The sequence below is a fragment of the Sphaerodactylus townsendi genome, linkage group LG02 (assembly GCF_021028975.2).
Source record: "Sphaerodactylus townsendi isolate TG3544 linkage group LG02, MPM_Stown_v2.3, whole genome shotgun sequence".
Lineage (NCBI taxonomy): Eukaryota > Metazoa > Chordata > Lepidosauria > Squamata > Sphaerodactylidae > Sphaerodactylus > Sphaerodactylus townsendi.
The window spans coordinates 33,748,102-33,767,177 of record NC_059426.1 but is presented as its reverse complement, the minus strand read 5'-3'; the positions used below and the strand labels follow the sequence as shown (position 1 = coordinate 33,767,177).

Below are 19,076 nucleotides of genomic sequence, written 5' to 3'. Positions count from 1 at the left end.
TTTATTAAATTTCTATACCGCCCTTCCCGAATGGTGGTCCTTAGAGCACAAGTTAAGTTTAACAGCAGTTAGAACTAGACAAAGATTGAAAGAACTGAAAGGAAGCAAGACACAGTGGACTTTCTTGAAAGCAGCCAAGAGAAGACACAGTCTACAGCTTCAAACCTGCTCAAGACAAGCAAGTACTCTGATTAGATAGACCCAAGGGAGGAGTAAGGGTCTTGATACTCTCCAGTAATAAACCTATTGTTGAACTGTTGAACCTGGCTTGTGTTTCCCCCACTCTGTCCTAGCCAAGTACAGGGCACCAAAAACATTCATTTGAGGGGGCAGAACAAATAGTATGTTTTTTCCCTTGGGGGGCAGAACAAATAGAACAAATAGTATGTTTTTTCCCTTCCAAGCCAAATTTACTATAGAAATTAAAAAAAACTGTGGAGTGATACATTTCTAATAATCTTTGGTGAATATCTGAGAGAGAAATCTGAAGTATAGCTCTAAGTACCCATAAGAACTAGAAGCTGGTTACTTTGAAGAAAAAAGGGCAAATGTGTTTTTTCAGCATCACAGAGTTTATTCTTTGTCACTTATGTCAGGCTGAACTGAGTCGCATCCTTCTAAGGACACTGGCATCAAAGAACTCAGAAGAGTCTAACAGTGTTTTGGACAGCACTGTGAATTCTGCACCCAATATACTAGAACCTGGAAAGAAAATGGAATCCAAGGTAAAAAGGTTATACTGGATGTTCAGAGTGGAAACCCTCAAGCGGTCAAGTAAATGATAAACACAGCACTTGTCAGAACAACTTACCTTCTGTATATCCTCTAAATGTCACATAGCCACAAGTAGCAAACACCAGGCTGACAAACACAGCAAAGGAAACAGACACATGTGTGACATGAGCCCAGTTGCTCAAAGTAGGTTCTTTCAGAGAGTCGTAAATTAAAAAACTGTTGTGGTGGCAAATGAATGCTGAAAGAGACACGGCGGTTAAATGCTAATCATGTGCCCCATGCATCTTGAGAAAAACAAAAGCAACAACAAATGTATCGCAAAGAAGCAGAAACGTCAGCAGGAAAGGCTGAAAATCATGAACTGTCTAAACCACAGGTGTCAAACTCGCGGCCCTCCAGATGTTATGGACTACAGTTCCCATAATCCCCTGCCAGCATCATGCTGGCAGGGGATGATGGGAACTGTAGTCCATAACATCCTGCTGAGTGGCCGCTGAAGTTTGATTAACCTATGAGTCTAAACCAGGGTAGGAACCTGCGGCTTCAGGATGTTCAGGAACTGCAATTCCCATCAGCCTCTGTCAGCATGGCCAATTGGCCATGCTGGTAGGGGCTGATGGGAATTGTAGTTCCTGAACATCTGGAGAGCCGCAGGTTCCCTACCCCTGGTCTAAACCAACGCAGTTCTGACTCCCACTGACTACCTTGGGCCACCTGATCGCATGTTCAATAGGCTCCATTTTCTGAAATCTTTTCAAAACAGGCTCCATTTTTTGAGGTATTATTCCTAACCAACCACACAGCTATCACTAAAAAAACAACAACATGCATCTCTATCAATGTAACCATTTTCATCCTGCTTTCCCTCCAAGCAGCTCAGGGTTCCCCCAAGGAGGTCATGGCTCTCATTATTCCCACAAGAACCATGTGAGGTAGGTCAGGATGAGAAAACAACAGGCCTAAGGTCATCCAGTGCTCTTTCTGTCCGTGTACAGACTTGAACCTTGGTCCAAATCCACCACTGAGCAGTGGGATGCAGTGGTAGCAAGGGGTGAGAGATCTCCCTATGTAAGCAGGCAGATGGCAACCCCATCACTCATGGATCTTAATGGTCGAATGGGAATTTGAAGATAGGTAGGCTTCCCTGGTGCTAGTCCCTGGTGTTTTTAAATTGTCTCCTGGAGATTCTGGGTACCTGTCTCCCCATGTATTACTCACAAGCCCTTGAGCAGGATGTGGCATTTCCCTTCTCACTAGAGTAATACTGCACAGTTGTATGCAACTGGGACCAACTGAACAAGCACACCATTAGGACTTAGCTTCAAGAACACTGGAAGGTAGAAAATCAGGTCTGTGAGGGAAGTACAGAATCATTCACTCCCATTTTGCTTAAACTAAATAGCAAATGCCATCAAATACTTTTTCTTATACACTGAAAATCCATCTTCAATTATTTCAGCCTATACATGAATCACATCCCACAACCGTCAGGCCTCAGATGGAAAAAGGAATCTCAACATATTTTCATTCATTGCTGACTGAGAAGAAATGTTGTTGAGCGTACACCTACCAAATGACATCACCCCGACAGCTTGGATTGCATTTGGCTTTGCAAATACCCAGGCATTTTCTGTTTGAGGTCTGGAAAAGAAAATTTCTGTTTAAAGATGGCCTGCAACCTTTCCCTCGACTAGTCCAAGAATTAAGCTGTCTCTGAATAGCAAAAAAAGGGTCAGTACTTCTTGGAACACAAATATTAGCAGGATCTTGTGATCATCCAAACTCGAGAGCAAAAAGACCTATCCAGTGGGATTCAAATAATTGAACAACTGGTTGTTTAGGAGTACCATTTTGACAACCGGTTCTGCCGAAGTGGTGCAAAGCTGCTGAATCCCACCACTGGACCTATCCCTCTTCCCAGTTTTATTGCTGGTAAAAATGACAAATGGCTTACAGAACATCAGTAAAACATTGCTCACTCACATCTCTAGTCTAATTGTGGATTTCTATACCCTGTGTACCCCTGATGATTATTCCTAATGTATGCTTCTATTTTTAATTAAAAAGGGGAAGCCTATAAAACATGAAGAGATGAACAGTACTGAAGTTTATTTCTTGTAACAACTATACAAGAAAACTATTTTCTTTGCATAGCATATAATACTATATATATGTATGCAAAATTGCCCTTCCGTTCACAGATGCCAGTTAAGATGAGAACAATTCTACACCTCTACAATGCAAGTTGCCATGTATCTTAGCACTTTGAAAATATATCTATATCTCTCTACATATCTATCTATATCTATAGAGATATATAAGCCACATAGTATTTTTCATTAGGAGCAACCAACACCAAAAACCATGCAGGCTATTAAGTTCTTTCACAATTTGTAAGAGGTGGGTTGGTAAATTATGAGATACATGTTTGGTATCTGAAAATGTTAATCTGCAGGATTCAAGCAATTCACCTCCATTCTTCACAAAGCCTGTAGGAAATCAAATTAAGAAATCATTCTTCTTTCCCATTCCTCAATCTAATCCATAGTCTGAGAGAATTCTGTAAGTATGGAGATATAGTTTATGAATGTGCAATATAAAAATTGCTAGAGGATAGAATATGGATATATATTGTTTTAGTAAAAATGAGCACTGGTGATGGAAAGTTCTCTCAAGTTACAACCCCATAGGGTTTTCAAGGCAAGAGACATTCAGAGGTGGTTCTGGTGGGTTTTCCCGGCTGTGTGGCCGTGGTCTGGTGGATCTTGTTCCTAACGTTTCGTCTGCATCTGTGACTGGCATCTTCAGAGGTGTATCACAGAGGGAAATCTATTACACACAGTGTGTAACAGAGTTCCCTCTGTGATACACCTCTGAAGATCCCAGCCACAGACACAGGCGAAACGTTAGGAAGAAGATCCACCAGACCATGGCCACACAGCCCGGAAAACCCACCAGAACCAGTTGAATCCGGTCGTGAAAGCCTTCGACAAGCCTGCATCATGAACTTTCAGTATACCTTCAGTATTTCTTGAAGGTCTCCATTCCTAATACTAGTAAAGGCTGACCCTGCTTAGCTTCCAATATCTGACCCTGCATTTATGTAAAATCTAACATGCAACCAATAAAACTCATTTAAACACGAAATACACCCAAACGATAATGACCAAATGAAAGCCGCAACACAAGAATCCTATTCAGAGTTACACCTTTCTAAACCCATTGATATCAATGGATTTAGAAAGGTATATTCTGCTCAGAACTGCCCGGTAACTGTAGTTCAAAAATTAGCCACCATAACAGTGATAGCCAATACCGTAAAATTCAGTGGCTTCAGTTTGAATTCCTCAGCATGGGGGTGGCTGCTGCCACCTGCTGGTTCCTGGGGAGCTCAGAACAGATGGGCCGAGCTGCCAAACTGTTTCAGCCCACAAGACTGTGCCCAGCTGTCCTTCACAATTTCCACAGCTGACAGATTAGCTTTTCCAAGCACTGTTTGCCTTGCCTAATACTAGCAGAAGTCTTGATCTTGCCTTTCTAATCCACAGTATTTCCATAGTCTGAGGCACATCAACATTTCTTAGGAACAACTGTCCTTTGTGAGAGTAGTTATTTCATTCTGCTTGTAGATCACAGGTGTCAAACTCAGGCCCTCCAGATGTTATGGACTACAGTTCCCATCATCCCCTGCCAGAATGATGCTGGCAGGGGATGATGGGAACTGTAGTCCATAACATCTGGAGGGCCGCGAGTTTGACACCTATGTTGTAGATAAACAATTGTGTCATTAGGTGAGGGGGAAGAAAACTACACGGCCCATAGTAACAGGACATGCACATTTTTCTTAGTCATCTACAAAAAAAAAATGGAGCGTGAGGGGCGATACAAGATCATCCCACATGTTTTGACTCAGACAGGGTGTTTATCACACTGTTTGGGGCAGTGACGCTCTCATCTTTTACGTGAGTTTGTTTCCTCTCGAGAGGCAATTGGAAAGTAAACAAAGCCACGTCAATTAAGCAATTGAACACAAGAAGAACCAATCATTTACTTGAGTGTTTTTCTGAAACAGGAATTCTAGGAGTACCTTTGTGATTTGAATCACGCACTGCGTATAATTGCATGTAATGATCTGAAATTATGGTAGGCTTTGCAAACATTTCTCCTGCTAGCTATGTGGAAGGCCAATCTAAATGTGTTGGGAAACAAGTCTATTTAAGTTCAATGGGACAATGCCCTATTGTTATGCCCACCACACTTCCCTGAGCGGTTGGACATTCTGGCAACAACATTCTTACATTTTGTTTTCTTTCAGATAAAAGACTCCCCTGAGACTCAAGATACCTTTTATCATGCGTGCTTCATTTATTTAGATATTTTTAGCCTACTTTCTTCCCCAATAGGGATCTGAAACAGCTTACCACATTGTTCTCCATTTTATTCTGGTTTGTGGCAACTGTCCTATGTGGTAAATTATGCTGAGAGACATGGCCAGGCACCTAGGAAGGTTCTATGGCAGAATGGGGATTTGAATGTGGTCCTCCCAGTCTGACACTCTAATAGACTTCACTGTTGTAATACAGCACAGGTGGAGAAAAAGAGGCCACTTCATAGACAGACTGGCTACACCCCAAAAAGAGCTCCTACACCCCAAACTGGTTCATCATCAGCCAACTCATACAACCATTTCTGGCTGCCTCTTTCAGTTTGCCCTTGGGCCTTTCCCCACTTACCTTAAGCCCCGCGCAAGTAGCGCGGGGTCCCCCAGCACTCCCCACAAGAGGGACGGCGACAGCACAGCCGCCCCGACGCTGACGCTGTCGCACCCCCTCGAAGTGGCTGACATCCCTGGCGACTACTTGCAGAAGAGGCGCCCGACCCGCCCACAAAGCGTGAGGGTAATTAGGGTAAGGATGCCAGGTCAGCGGCGCCCAGGGATGCTGAGAGCAGCAAGCGGCATAGGGGGGATCATGCTGAGTGAGGAAACGCCCCTTGCCTCATTCAAGAACACAGCTATCCACAATCTCCTGAGTGTCCACTGAGGAATATCTATAGCCACCAAGGAATGTTAAAATAACTTTGACGTGGGATTTAGTGACAAACTCATTTATAGTGCTAGGACAGATCTTTCCCAGCAGCAATCTATGCTCAGTACTGCAGTTTATCAGATAAAGCACAGAGACACTGTTGCTGAATTTAGTTTTAATCTGCTTTATGATTTCAGCTGATAATCAAGAGAAGGAAATGCGAAAGTCATGGCTCTCTTATGTTTTTAAGAGATCACATATGAAGGAAGGAAAAAGAGAGTCATGGAACCCTGCAAGTCAGGTGTTGTGACTGGGGTGCATTCTCAAACCACAAACTCGGGAGGAGGAGGAGGAGGAGGAGGAGGAGGAGGAGGAGGAGGAGGAGGAGGAGAAGGAGAAGGAGGAGGAGGAGGAGGAGGAGGAGGAGGAGAATTGGGTTTATATCCCTCCTTTCTCTCCTGTAGGAGACTCAAAGGGGCTTACAAACACCTTTCCCTTCCCCCCTCCACAACAAACCCCCTGTGAGGTAGGTGGGGCTGAGAGAGCTCAGAAGAACTGTGACTAGCCCAAGGTCACCCAGCTGGCATGTGTTGGAGTGCACAGGCTAATCTGAATTTCCCAGATAAGCCTGCACAGCTCAGGCAGGAGAGCTCGGAATCAAACCCAGTTCCTCCAGATTAGAGTACACCTGCTCTTAACCACTACGCCACTCTGCTCCTAGATACCCTACCATGCACAAAGCAGACCACTGTCATTAGGACTTCACATGTGAATAAGCCTTTAACTGAGTCAAACCATTGGTCCACCTAGCTCAGTACTGTTGCTCTGACAGTGGCTTTCCAGGATCTAAGGTAAAGCAGGGTCTGTCTCATCATCTATCACCTTAGACTCTTGTTAACTGGAGGCGTCAAGGTTTGAATCTGAGGCCTTTAGCATACAAAGACTGTGGCTCTGCCACAACTAATGAAACAGAAGCAAGCGGGACACTTTTCATTGAAAAAAACAACATTTATTTCAAATGCCTTCCTGAATTTTTAGGTTCACATTCTGTATAATTGTTTAACTGACTGCATTGTTTCCTGTCACAATTACCCTTTGCGAGTATACGTGTGATTTTAAAACGGCCATTTGGTTCTTTTGTCACATTGTTTTGGATGTTTTCTTGTAAGTGTCAATCTGAACAGCAGTTTCACAAAACTCAGTGGAGAAAGTCTGGTTCTTCAAATCACTGACAGTCGTGGACTTGGCTGTTGTTGGACCTATTTGATCCAACCACAATTCAATACTGGTGTGACACACTTGCAATTCAGACACATGACCAAAAGAAGCCTGTTGTTGTACAAGTTTTGTACAAGATAAAAACAAATGCCCTTCACACTGTCAGTGCAGAAACTGCCTAGTGAAAGGTATGTGCTGAATTGACATGTAAACATGTTAAGTGAGCACAAGAAACTGCCTTATACTATTAGACAACTGTCTGCTCATACTGGCAGTGGTTCTTCAGAGTCTTGGGCAGAGGTTGTTTACATCGCCTACCATCTGATCTTTTTAATGGGAGATGCCGGGGATTGAACAGGAAAGCTCTCTCACTGAGCCCCGCCCCGCTCCCCCCATTAAGCAAGCAGCTGCAATCCAAAGAACACGTGCAAAGAATACAATGGAGAACTGAATGATTAGGCAGAGCCATGAAATTTTTGTCAAAGCAATTCCCACTTCCCAAAAAGCCACTCCTTCCCGTTTTGCTTCCTCCAAAAATGATTAAAAATTCAAGTCACAGTGGGATATCAAAGAAATGGCAGCGTAGGACCTAAACCCGTGTGATTTGCCCAGTAGGGCATAGTGGTTAGCGAGATTTGCCCAGTGGGGCATAGTGGTTAGCGAGATTTGAACCCAGTTCAAATCTCCCCTGTGCCAAAGAAGATTGCTGGATAACCTCAGCCTAGTCACAGATCAAATGGAGGAGAGGAGAATGATATAAGTCACTCTGGGGAGAAAGGCGGGGCATCAATGAAGTAAACAAATTCAGTATTCAAAAGTAGACTCAAGAGAGCTCAGACCCAGAGGTGTAGCAAGGGGGGAAAGTGCCAGGTGCACCCGTACGTCCTATGCCCCTGCCCCGGAGTGCCCCCATCCTGCCCCGGAACACCCCTGCCACACCCCCACAGGGGTGCGCACCCAGTGCATTGTGGCCCCCCGCTACGCCTCTGTTCAGACCTGCCTTTCTGCAATGTTTAAGGGCTCAGTTGACCTCCAACTACATTTTCCTGGTAGAGAGACAGCATGGTGGGCTAAAACAAATCCACATAAGATGGCTCACAAGGGTACCCACATAAATAATTCAGAGGGGGGAAGGTCTATTAACAGTAACTGCAGATCATCTGAACATAAGAACATAAGAACAAGCCAGCTGGATCAGACCAAAGTCCATCTAGTCCAGCTCTCTGCTACTCGCAGTGGCCCACCAGGTGCCTTTGGGAGCTCACATGTAGGATGTGAACGCAATGGCCTTCTGCGGCTGTTGCTCCCGATCACCTGGTCTGTTAAGGCATTTGCAATCTCCTTCAGATCAAAGAGGATCAAGATTGGTAGCCATAAATGCGACTTCTCCTCCATAAAATCTGTCCAAGCCCCTTTTAAAGCTATCCGGGTTAGTGGCCCATCACCACCTCACTGTCTTGGCAGCATATTCCAAACACCAATCACACGTTGCGTGAAGAAGTGTTTCCTTTTATTAGTCCTAATTGCCCCCAGCATTTTCAATGAATGCCCCCTGGTTCTAGTATTGTGCGAAAGAGAGAAAAATTTCTCTCTGTCAACATTTTCTACCCCATGCATAATTTTGTAGACTTCAATCATATCCCCTCAGTGATCTCTCCTCTCCAAACTAAGAGTCCCAAAGCGCTGCAGCCTTTCCTCATAAGGAAGGTGCTCCAGTCCCTCAATCATCCTTGTTGCCCTTCTCTCTGCACTTTTCTATCTCCTCAATATCCTTTTGAGAATCTGGTGACCGGTAGAGAACTGGACACAGTTACTCCAAATCGCGGTCGCACCACTGCTATATAAGGGCATGACAATCTTTTGCAGTTTTATTATCAATTCCTTTTCCTAATGATCCCCAGCATAGAAGTTTGCCTTTTTTCACAGCTGCCAATGCATTGAGTTGACATTCCCATGGAACTATCAACTGGAAAGCGCCTAAATCCCTTTCCTGGTCTGTGACTGATAGCACTGACCCCTGTAGCGTGTATGTGAAGTTTGGATTTTTTGCCCCTATGTGCATCACTTTACATTTTGCTACATTGAACTGCATTTGCCATTTCTGAGTCCACTCATCTAATTTATCAAGGTCCGCTTGGAGGCTCTTACAGCCAATCGCTGCGGTTCTCACCACCTACCACATAATTTGGTATCATCTGCAAACTTGGCCACCACGCTACCCACCCTTACTTCCAGGTCATTTATGAATAGAGTTAAAGAGCACTGGTCCCAAAAGCGGATCCTTGGGGGACACCACTCCGACATCTCTCCATTGTGAGAACTTCCCATTTTACACCCACTCTTTGTTTCCTGTTTCTCAACCAGTTTTAATCCATAGGAGGACTTCCCCTCTTATTCCTTCATTGCTGAGTTTTCTCAACAGTCTCTGGTGAGGAGAACTTTGTCAAAAGCCTTTTGGAAATCCAAGTAGACAATGTCACGGTTCACCCCTGTCCCACATGCCTGTTTATACCCTCAAAGAACTCTGAAAATGTAAGTTTGTAAGACAGGATTTGCCTCTGCAAAAGCCAATGCTGACTCTTTCTCAGCAGGTCTTGCTTTTCTACATGTTTTATAATTTTATCTTTAATGATAGATTCTACTAATTTACCAGGAACAGATGTCAAGCTGACTGGCCTGTAATTTCCCGGGTCCCCCCTAGATCCTTTCTTAAAGATTGGTGTGACATTGGCCATCTTCCAGTCTTCAGGGATGGAGCCTGATTTCAGGGATAAGTTGCATATTAAAGTGAGAAGATCAGCAATTTCATGCTTGAGCTCTTTAAGAACTCTTGGGTGAATGCAATCTGGGCCAGGGGATTTGGTAACATTTAGTTTATCAATGGCTGCCAGAACTTCTTCCTTGTCTACCACTATCTTCACTAGTTCCTCGGATTCGCCTCCTAAGAAGCTTGGTTCAGGTGCAGGAATGTTCCTCACCTCCTCTTGGGTGAAGACAGATGCAAAGAATTCATTCAGCTTCTCTGCAATCTCCCTGAACTGTGATCACCATTAAATTAAGGATTTGGGGAGGCCTGTGCCCCCTTTGCCTGCTCCAGTGGACGCACAAACATCTTCACATACCACTCCCATCACTACAAGCCCTCTGCAAGTGGAAGAATTAAAAAGTGGACAAGATTGAATCAATGTTATCATATGCACGGTTACAACATTATTAACAGAACCGGCTGATCTAAACCTAAAGATGTAACAACGTTTTTTCAAAACCACAATGACTCCTGTTTTAATAGATTACAAATTATGCCCTGGGCAAAACAGGCAAAAAAATTCCTGGCTATATCTGCTCATAAAATAATAACTGGGGCTTCTTTTTTATTACAGACATAATTACAGGCACACCACACTGAACAGCACTACAGTTCAAAAAGGAGGTTATCATAGCAACAGAGTCATCATCAGTAACTATTATGTACATCTTTTCAGAGGGTATACTTAGCAATCACAGTTTCAAATATGCAGGCAGCAATCTTTAGTAGCAGATACCACATCTTAACTGAATGCTGCCACAAAGCAAAAGGAAGGCAAGGAGGAAGAGGACGAGGAAGGGGAAGGGAAGCCAACTATCAGAACAAACCATGAAAAAGAGTATTATCACTGCAACACTACCGTCATGCTTTTTTAAAACAAACATTAGACATTCACTAGTTTATGGTGGTAGGAAGTACCTTCAAGTCACAGCTGACTTATGGCGACCCTGTAGGGTTTTCAAGGCAAGAGACATTCTTAGGTAGTTTGTCACTGCTTGCCTCCATGTGGACTGAGAGAGTTCTCTGAGTACTGTTGATTAGCCCAAGGTCACCCTGAAGGCTTCATGTGGAGGAGTGAGGAATCAAACCTGATTCTCCAGATTAGAATCTGCTGCTTATGAGAAGGAGATGGGAATGACAGCCAGCTCTCCAGATTAGAATCTGCTGTTCTTGACCACTACACTATTCTGGCTCCCTCAAAGATTTATAAATAGGTACAATTTCCAGCGCTTGCAGATCAGGCTTTAATTCACTGGTGGAAGAAACAGGAGGGCTGATTCCACCCTCCTCTTCCTCCCTGTCGTTCATAAACTCATGCTGCTATCAGTCTACACGGTCCACAATCTCGGCAATCCACATTCCTGGGGTTGGAAAGGGTGCCGAAAGGAGAAGAAACGTCTGTGGCCCTTGTACAAGCAGATCACTGGATCAACCCAAAAAAGCTGGAAGGAGTCCACAGAACCCATTTTGGCTCCCCTCCCCATGTTCTCACAATCCAACCTAGACTCCAGACTGTAACACAGCATAGCTTGAAGCTTCTCGGTCTTTTAAAATGTCATTTCTTTTATTGATTCAAAACATTACCTACAAAAAGAATGTTAGGAAAAAGGAGCATTGATAGAAAATGTGTGCCTGTGAAAAGCAGTAGCTTCCTACTCAGTGGGCATGAACACAGTGTTGGGAGATGAACTGTTATTTTCCATCAATTCAGTTGTCAGATGAAGAGCTTGGAAACAGCAGTGTTATTGAGTGCTGGGGAGAGGATGATGGCTCAGGGGTATAGTATGGTATGGTGGTTGGACCTGAACTAGGGAGAGTGAGCTAAAATTCCTCGCTCAGTGGCAGAGTATGCTGAAAGAGCTTGGGCTGATCACCCGTGCTCAGATCTGTTTATCTCATGGGATTGTTGCAAAGATAAAACAGAGGACAGAAGATCCATGTCTGCTTCCCTGAGATCCTTGGAGGGACAGAGCACATGATGGGCATGCAACTTCCATGCCTGGTATCTGCACCTAAAGCAGATCAGATGTCAAATGCTCAGAAAGATCTCTGTGTCAGGCCTGGCTCCCGTCTGGGCTTGGCATCGAAGGGCTGGAGCCAAGGTCAAGCCTGCACTTGCTGTTATCTGCGGCCTGAGGGCCCTTTCTGTCTTTTTATGACTTTGCTTGTAACTAGTGAAGTATGCAAACCTCCCCCCTTTCTCTTATTTCCTTGAGAAGGGAGTGAGTGCTATTGTAGACTTGGGCCTTGGGCTAACACATAATACTGTCTTTACACTATCCTTTTCTTATGCAGGCTATTGTGGGAACCGTTGGGAGGGAGGAACACCAGAATGGGCAATGTTTGAAGATATATACCTGCTGCAAAAGTTTGAGCACCAGCTCTGGCTTTTTGCAGCTAAGGTCCTGACACAGTTCAATAAAGCTCTTGAACAATTCCTGAGTCTCAATTATTGACCCCTGGAAAGCCTTCAGCATTCTGGAGAGACAACATTAAGCTCAGTTGACCTCTTCAGTTGATTTCAATACAAGATCACCTCTAAAAGTAGTAATAAAAAAATTAAAACTGCCATGTGCCAAGACCAACAAAAAAGATTTACGTGTATCATTATAATCCAAAATTTCAGAATTCTTGCACATATTTCATAATAGAGGGAGTCAGACTTTGAAAACTCAGCCATCTTCTTTCATGTTGCATGTGCCATTATGCAAATTTGGTTACTTTACAGGTAATTCATGTAGAGAAGTCTAAAAAGGGAAAGGAAGTATAGAGGTGCACTGATTCCCTAGGGAATTCATTAAAATTGGTATAATACATTGGGAATGTATATATTTATCATAGGGACAGTGAGAGCCAGTGTGGCGCAGTGGTTAAGAGCAGCGGACTCTTATCTTGAGAACCAGGTTTTATTCTCCACTACTCCACATGAAATCTGATGGGTAACTTTGAGTTAGTCACAGTTCTCTCTGAACTCTCTCAGCCCCATCTACTTTGGTGTCTGTTGGGGGGAGAGAAAAGGAAGGTGTTTACAAGCGGCTCTGAGACTCCTTACAGTTGAAAAAAGCAGGGTATAAATCCAAACTCTTCTTCCAGTAATATATGGTCAACAACCCAATCTTTCCCATTTGAGAAGGGCAAATCCATTGGGAATAAGGAGTGCAAAGATATTTGCCTTCCAGAAAAACTGAGGGCATGGCATTTAAATGTATCAATGAGAAGATTCTCCGACATTTAGGAATCTCTAAGTGCAATCCTAGCAAGAGTTATTCCAGCCTAAGCCCATTCATTTAAATGGGCTTAGGTTGGAGTAACTTTCTTTAGGATTGAATTGTCAGGCAGTTTTGTACAACACACCTTTCTTTGCCATTAGTTTCATTTAGTTTAACGTAGCTCTTAGTAACCTTAGTTTTCAATGTATTGTCGAAAGCTTTCACGGCTGGATTCAATTGGTTCTGGTGGGTTTTCCGGACTGTGTGGCTGTGGTCTGGTGGATCTTGTTCCTAACATTTCGCCTACATCTGTGGCTGGCATCTTCAAAGGTGTATCACAGAGGGAAGTCCTGAAGATGACAGCCACAGATGCAGGCGAAATGGTAGGGTCAAGATCCACCAGACCACGACCACACAGCCTGGAAAACCCACCAGAACCAACCTAAGTATTCATTTACGTATGTTATGATCATCGTACGTTATGACTTAGCTTCATGAGTTTGCTCCCAAAACTGAAGTTCCTGCCAGGGCACATTTGGAACGTCACTCAGTAAATGCTGGAATACACTCAGTTACCTCAATGTACCACATTTCCTGAACAACCTGAACAAAAACTGAAGCATTCCAAAAGGCATTTAGAAACAAGCCAAATATGTAAGCATATAAAACAAAACCACAGTGTGTTTTTTCCAACAAACCTTTCTTTGCCGTTAGTCTCATTTAGCTTAACGTAGCTATTAGTAAGCTTAGTTCTTGTTTACGAATGTTATGACAATTGTTTTAAATAAGTTTTAAGCAGTTTGGAATGGCAAGGTATACATAAACAAGGCCTCTTAAAACTGACTTCAATTCCTTGAAGAATCACAATAGGTGAGTTTTGGAGAATCAAAAATAAGATTACTCACATCTGAGAACTAAATGTAATTGTTCTTATAATTCCAACAACCAGGATGATAACTGTTAAAAGCAAAGAGAGTAAAGATACCTATAAAGAAGAAGAAAAAATTACTGATTTACCATATTTTTGGCCATATTTCCAACATTTAAAAAGTCTTATTTTTAAAAGAATGGGAGATAGCTTAGTGCTGTGGTGGCGAACCTATGGCACTCCAGATGTTTATGGACTACTATTCCCATCAGCCCCTGCCAGCATGACCAATTGGCCATGGTGGCAGGGGCTGTTGGGAATTGTAGTCCATGAACATCTGGAGTGCCATAGGTTCGCCACCACTGGCTTAGTGCAAAATCCTGGCCTGAATCCACATTCGATCCCTCCTTCCTCTGCACATGTAGCCCAAGTGAAAACTTCCTGGATTTGGAAAATGTCCAGTTAAAACACAAATCAGGAGTGGAGTTAAACACTGCTAAAAACAAGATGAGGAGGGATGGGAGAAAGCAGGAAATATACAGAGGAACTTATTAGCTTAGAGCATATAACATATAAAGAACATGCACATGAAGAGAACAATGCACATGAAGAGAACATGCTGGCTCTACTCCGACCTCCTATTGAGTACACTGGTCCTTTTGACAGCAGGTAGGATTCTATGGAAATGCAACTTGTTTTTAAAACTGATGTTGCTTTAAATTTTACCTTGGTCTAGTACAGGTGTCTGTTCTCCAGTGTTCAACAACACTACTGGGTAGGAATTGCTTGTAAAATTGTGTGACTATCCTATTTAGAAGTAAATTGGTGCATCTATTTATGGCTACTTTTGGTTTTCTAGCTATTACAGATACAAACATTTATAGGTTTGTAAGGGTAACATACGAGCAACATGGTCTTAACACATTGGGTTGAATCCAATGGATTTTCTGCTAGTGAGAAAGACAGGAGGGTGGGGTCCGCTCTGACCATCAAAAAGGCTATTCTGGAGGTCATGAGACCTACATGGAAAACTGCTGCGTATAACCAGTATTGTGGGAAGGAGGGAAATTGGATGAGGCTAAGAGGAAAAAGTGGCTGGATCCAATGCACTAATTCTTATGCAGGGATTTTATTACATGCAAAAAAATCACATCATAGTAGCTACGAGAGCCATAAGAGATCCATATAACATCGGAGCCTATTGCATGGACATCAGAGTTATGCCCCAAATAATGGCTTGAATACAGCTGTAATATCCACAGACAGAAGGGATTTCTATCAGGGGAGTACGAATATCTTGCCCCCCTCCTCTTTCTGGAGTGCAAAAATGCTACCAGAGATGCTGCTCCTGGGAAATGGGGGGGACCTGCCCACGCACAACGTTAGAGGGAAGCTGAAGATCTGCATCAGGAGGTGGGAAACAGCTAAAATTGCCTTGAGTTCCATTTGTCAAAATTCTCCATTGAACACAGCCCAAACCTATGAATGAACATCGAGAAACGCACCTCCTACAATGATTTACCTTTCCCAGTTTTGATATATTTCGGTAAAGAGAAAGAGGAAGAGTGAAGATGAAGGTGACAAACACAATGACCACATGGCGATTAATAAGTAAATGATCTTGATCAACTGTTGAGAGAGAGAGAGAGAGAGAGAATTAATAGGTGTGATCCCATAAACGAATATTTGTCGATTAAACTTCAACCAGTATTTAGTGTGAGGGTTGCGTGTCTAAAAGAAACCAAAATAAATCCATAAACAGAACAGAAAAGCAACATAAAGTAATAGCCATGATACTTGTTACAATTGACAAGTGACAGCCATAGGGACAGAGTGACATGCGTTCCCTGATGATACAAGCATGCAGGGCTCCGATTTAGATTGAAATGCAGTGAACAGGGGCTCCTATCTGCTTCCCTATGCTGTTAAACATATTGCAAACATCCTTGGAAAGGTGATACTTGCCCCCTTGACAACTACACTGATGGGCTACATTTACAGTTGCCAACATGGATCCTGGAAAATGGCTCAGTGAGGCGGGGGAGGGGGGTGAGAGGCAGAAATCCCTTATTCCCATGCAGTGCAGCCCTGCTCAAAAGACCCACAAGCTGAAAAACTGAGCAGGGTGGATAAAAATCAATGATTTTTTTTAAAATTCGTTTTTTAAAAATTGAAGTTGGATTTTCAAAATGAAATACTTATTTTGAGGAAAAATATATCTAAAGATGGTTTTCTAATCAAGATTCATTATAGTCCATGACAGAGCGTGCGTTTTATCAGCGGAAAGGTGCGTTACCAGAAAAGATAAGTGCAGTTGAAGATGGCTTGGCACAGCAGACAAATAACTTCACACCACAGCAGCTTCACTTCAAGGAAGGAATTTTACTTTCAGGTGCAAGTTATATACAAGTGAATATCAAAGAACAAACCGGCAGCATGCTTCGCAGTAAATAAGAATCCCTAACAGCAAATGTGCACAGATAGTGCTCCACTATTATACAATCACTGCCCAATCACAGTGAAGGTCACAGCACCAGATCAGACTGGTTTGATTCAGTTACACCAGGCTTTTGCCAACTGACCCTGGCTGACAGGTGCTGTCATCTAGATCTTCATGATCTGTGCACAAGATGCACACCTCTTTATTTTGATTCCCTGACAGTCCAAAAGTTATTCATCATGAAATAAGGAATAGTTTTATTTATGTAGCATGAGGCTATGCATGAATGCAATGTTTAAATTTTTTGGTAAATGAGTTCTATTAATCCATTCGCAACGTCATGCTCTTCCAGAGATTTCTATAAGATTGTTTTGGACAGTTTTTCTATCTATAAAAGTGATGGCGAACCTTTTCGAGACCGAGTGTCCAAACTGCAACCCAAAACCCACTTATTTATCGCAAAGTGCCAACACAGCAATTTAAACTGAATAGTGAGGTTTTAGTTTAGAAAAAATGGTTGGCTCCACTCTGCACCTCTCTAGCATTTCCGCCTCCTCTGCCTCTGCCTCCACTTTGGGTAGCAGCCACCCGGAGCACAGGCACCAGGCTTGCCAGTTGAGTCCTCCTTGCTTGCTGCAGTGCGCGCACATCGTGCCCAGCGGCCCAGACAAACCTAGATGGGGGGGGGGCATTTTTTGCCCCCCCACGATGAATTCTGTGCGTGCGTGCCCACAGAGAGGGCTCTGAATACCACCTCTGGCATGCGTGCCACAGGTTCGCAACCACTGATCTAGAAGATATCTCAGATGTTTGGATTCGCATTTCTCAAAATTGTTAATTTCTGACTTCAGAGATAACATGCTTTTTCTTCATAGCAAAAATCTTATAAAATAAACATATGGAGTTGAAAATGTTGAAAATAGGCTGAGAATCCTGAAACCCATTTCTGAAGCTTTAAACAAAATTCATTGCTGATGCTGTTTTAATTTGGAAGGAACTGAAATTCGGAAGCACTTAAAAACAGAACCCTTCCCTCCCCCCCCCCCAGCTGAAGTTGCCCACCACTCGACTGCTCCACTCGCCCAGTCTGTGCAGTGGTTGGATTCAGCAGGTTTGCACTACTTCGGCAGAACAGGTTGTTAAAATGGTGCATGTAAACAACCAGTTGTTGAATTATTTGAATCCCAACACTGAGTCTATGCCACTTGCCTCCCTCTCCACCCTTCCGCAACCAAAGTAGCCTGCCACAGCTTGCCTGCTTTGCCCTGCTCACCTGCCCCAGTCCACACACCCCAGCCAAAGTCACCTGCAGCTGTTTGCTCAGCATGACTCACTCACCTGCCGCAGCCCACGCCACTTGCCTCCCTCTCCACCCCCCAGCCAAAGTCATCCACTGCTGCTTGCTTTCCTCTCCACCCCCAGTTGAAGTCACCGGCCACTGCTTGCTTCCTTTCCACCAGAGGCGTACTGGGGGGAAATGGCGCCCGGAGACATCCATTCTCTGTGAATCCCCCCCGCTATGCCTGGGGTGGGACCCACCCATAGCCCCACCCCTGAGCCCCACCCACTCCCGGATGCCAGCTCCAAGATCTGGGGAGGACAGAAGCAACTGGGGCATTTGCTTTTATAAGCTTGGGGGTGGGGCCACGCCCGTGAGGGCAAGGCCACACACCCCGAGCTTATAAAAGCAAAGGGGAGGGCAGAAGGGATTGCCAGCGAGGGGGCAAGGCTTGGGGGGTCCTCTGGCTGCCTTGGCCATAAAAGCAAAGGGGAGGGCAGAAGGGATTGCCAGCGAGGGGGCAAGGCTTGGGGGGTCCTCTGGCTGCCTTGGCCATGCCCATGTTGTCGATGACAACATGGGCAGGGCTGAGGGCACCAGAAGACGACAAGGCAGCAGGTCTTCCTGCTGCTTTGCTGTCTTCCTGGTCATGTGGGGGGGGGCAATTTTGCTCCCCACATGACCAGATCAGTGGTGCCTGGGGACAGAGGGTACCCCCTGTCCCTAGGCAAATACGCCACTGCTCTCCACCCCCCAGCTGAAGTTGCTTGTCACCGCTTGTCACCCTATCCATCCCCAAGCCAAAGTTGCCTGCTGCCATTTGCCTGGCCCACCCTGCTCACCTGTGCTACTTAGCTTCCCTCCCCCTCCCTGCCCAACCCCCAGTTGAAGTCACTCTCTGTCTCCCTCTTCCTGCCACTTTGCCCTGCTTGCCTGGCCTGGCCTGTGCCCTTTTGCCTCCCCCCGCCCATGCCCAACGGAAGTCACCAGCCACTACTTGGCCAGCTCCACCCTCGCCAGAGGTTTGTTGGAGTTTGTGGGGGGCTTTTTTGCAGGAGTGGCCATGCGATGGTGGGGAAGTTCAGCGGGGGGAGTGTGGCTGGGTGGGGGCTGTCCCGGGCACTGCTTTGTGGTAAAACGCCACTTTCTGGAACTGAGAATCTACAGGGAACTCAAAGCTGACATCTGCCTACAAGTCTCCAGAGTGTCAAGCATAATCAGTGCTTCAAGCTAAGAAAGGCTCATTCTAAGATATACTTTGTGTGCGCACAAACACAATGGAGAACTCAAACAATATTTCTGTTAGTCTTTCTCTGTTAAAAAAACTTTACAATCATGTTTAAAACATTTCACTTACAAAGGAATGGCATCAAAGTGGGAGATAACATCAAAAACAGCTTTTATAAGACAGCTTTCCTTTCATTTCTTTAAAGGAAATGAGACAAAGAAAATTCTCCACTAAGAGTACCCAAACTGCACTCAAAATAAATAACA

At 44.2% G+C, this 19,076-nt stretch overlaps 1 protein-coding gene across 1 annotated transcript in view; it reads right to left on the bottom strand.

Moving 5' to 3' along the window:
• Positions 1-19,076, bottom strand: part of SLC38A11 (solute carrier family 38 member 11) — a 42,082-nt gene that overhangs the window by 6,463 nt on the left and 16,543 nt on the right. The window contains exons 6-9 of the mRNA XM_048483481.1: positions 15,386-15,492; positions 13,901-13,980; positions 2,306-2,376; positions 812-973 (exon numbers count right to left, since the gene is read on the bottom strand). Of these exons, the coding sequence (XP_048339438.1) occupies positions 812-973; positions 2,306-2,376; positions 13,901-13,980; positions 15,386-15,492 (420 nt within the window). The remainder of the gene's footprint in view (positions 1-811; positions 974-2,305; positions 2,377-13,900; positions 13,981-15,385; positions 15,493-19,076) is intronic.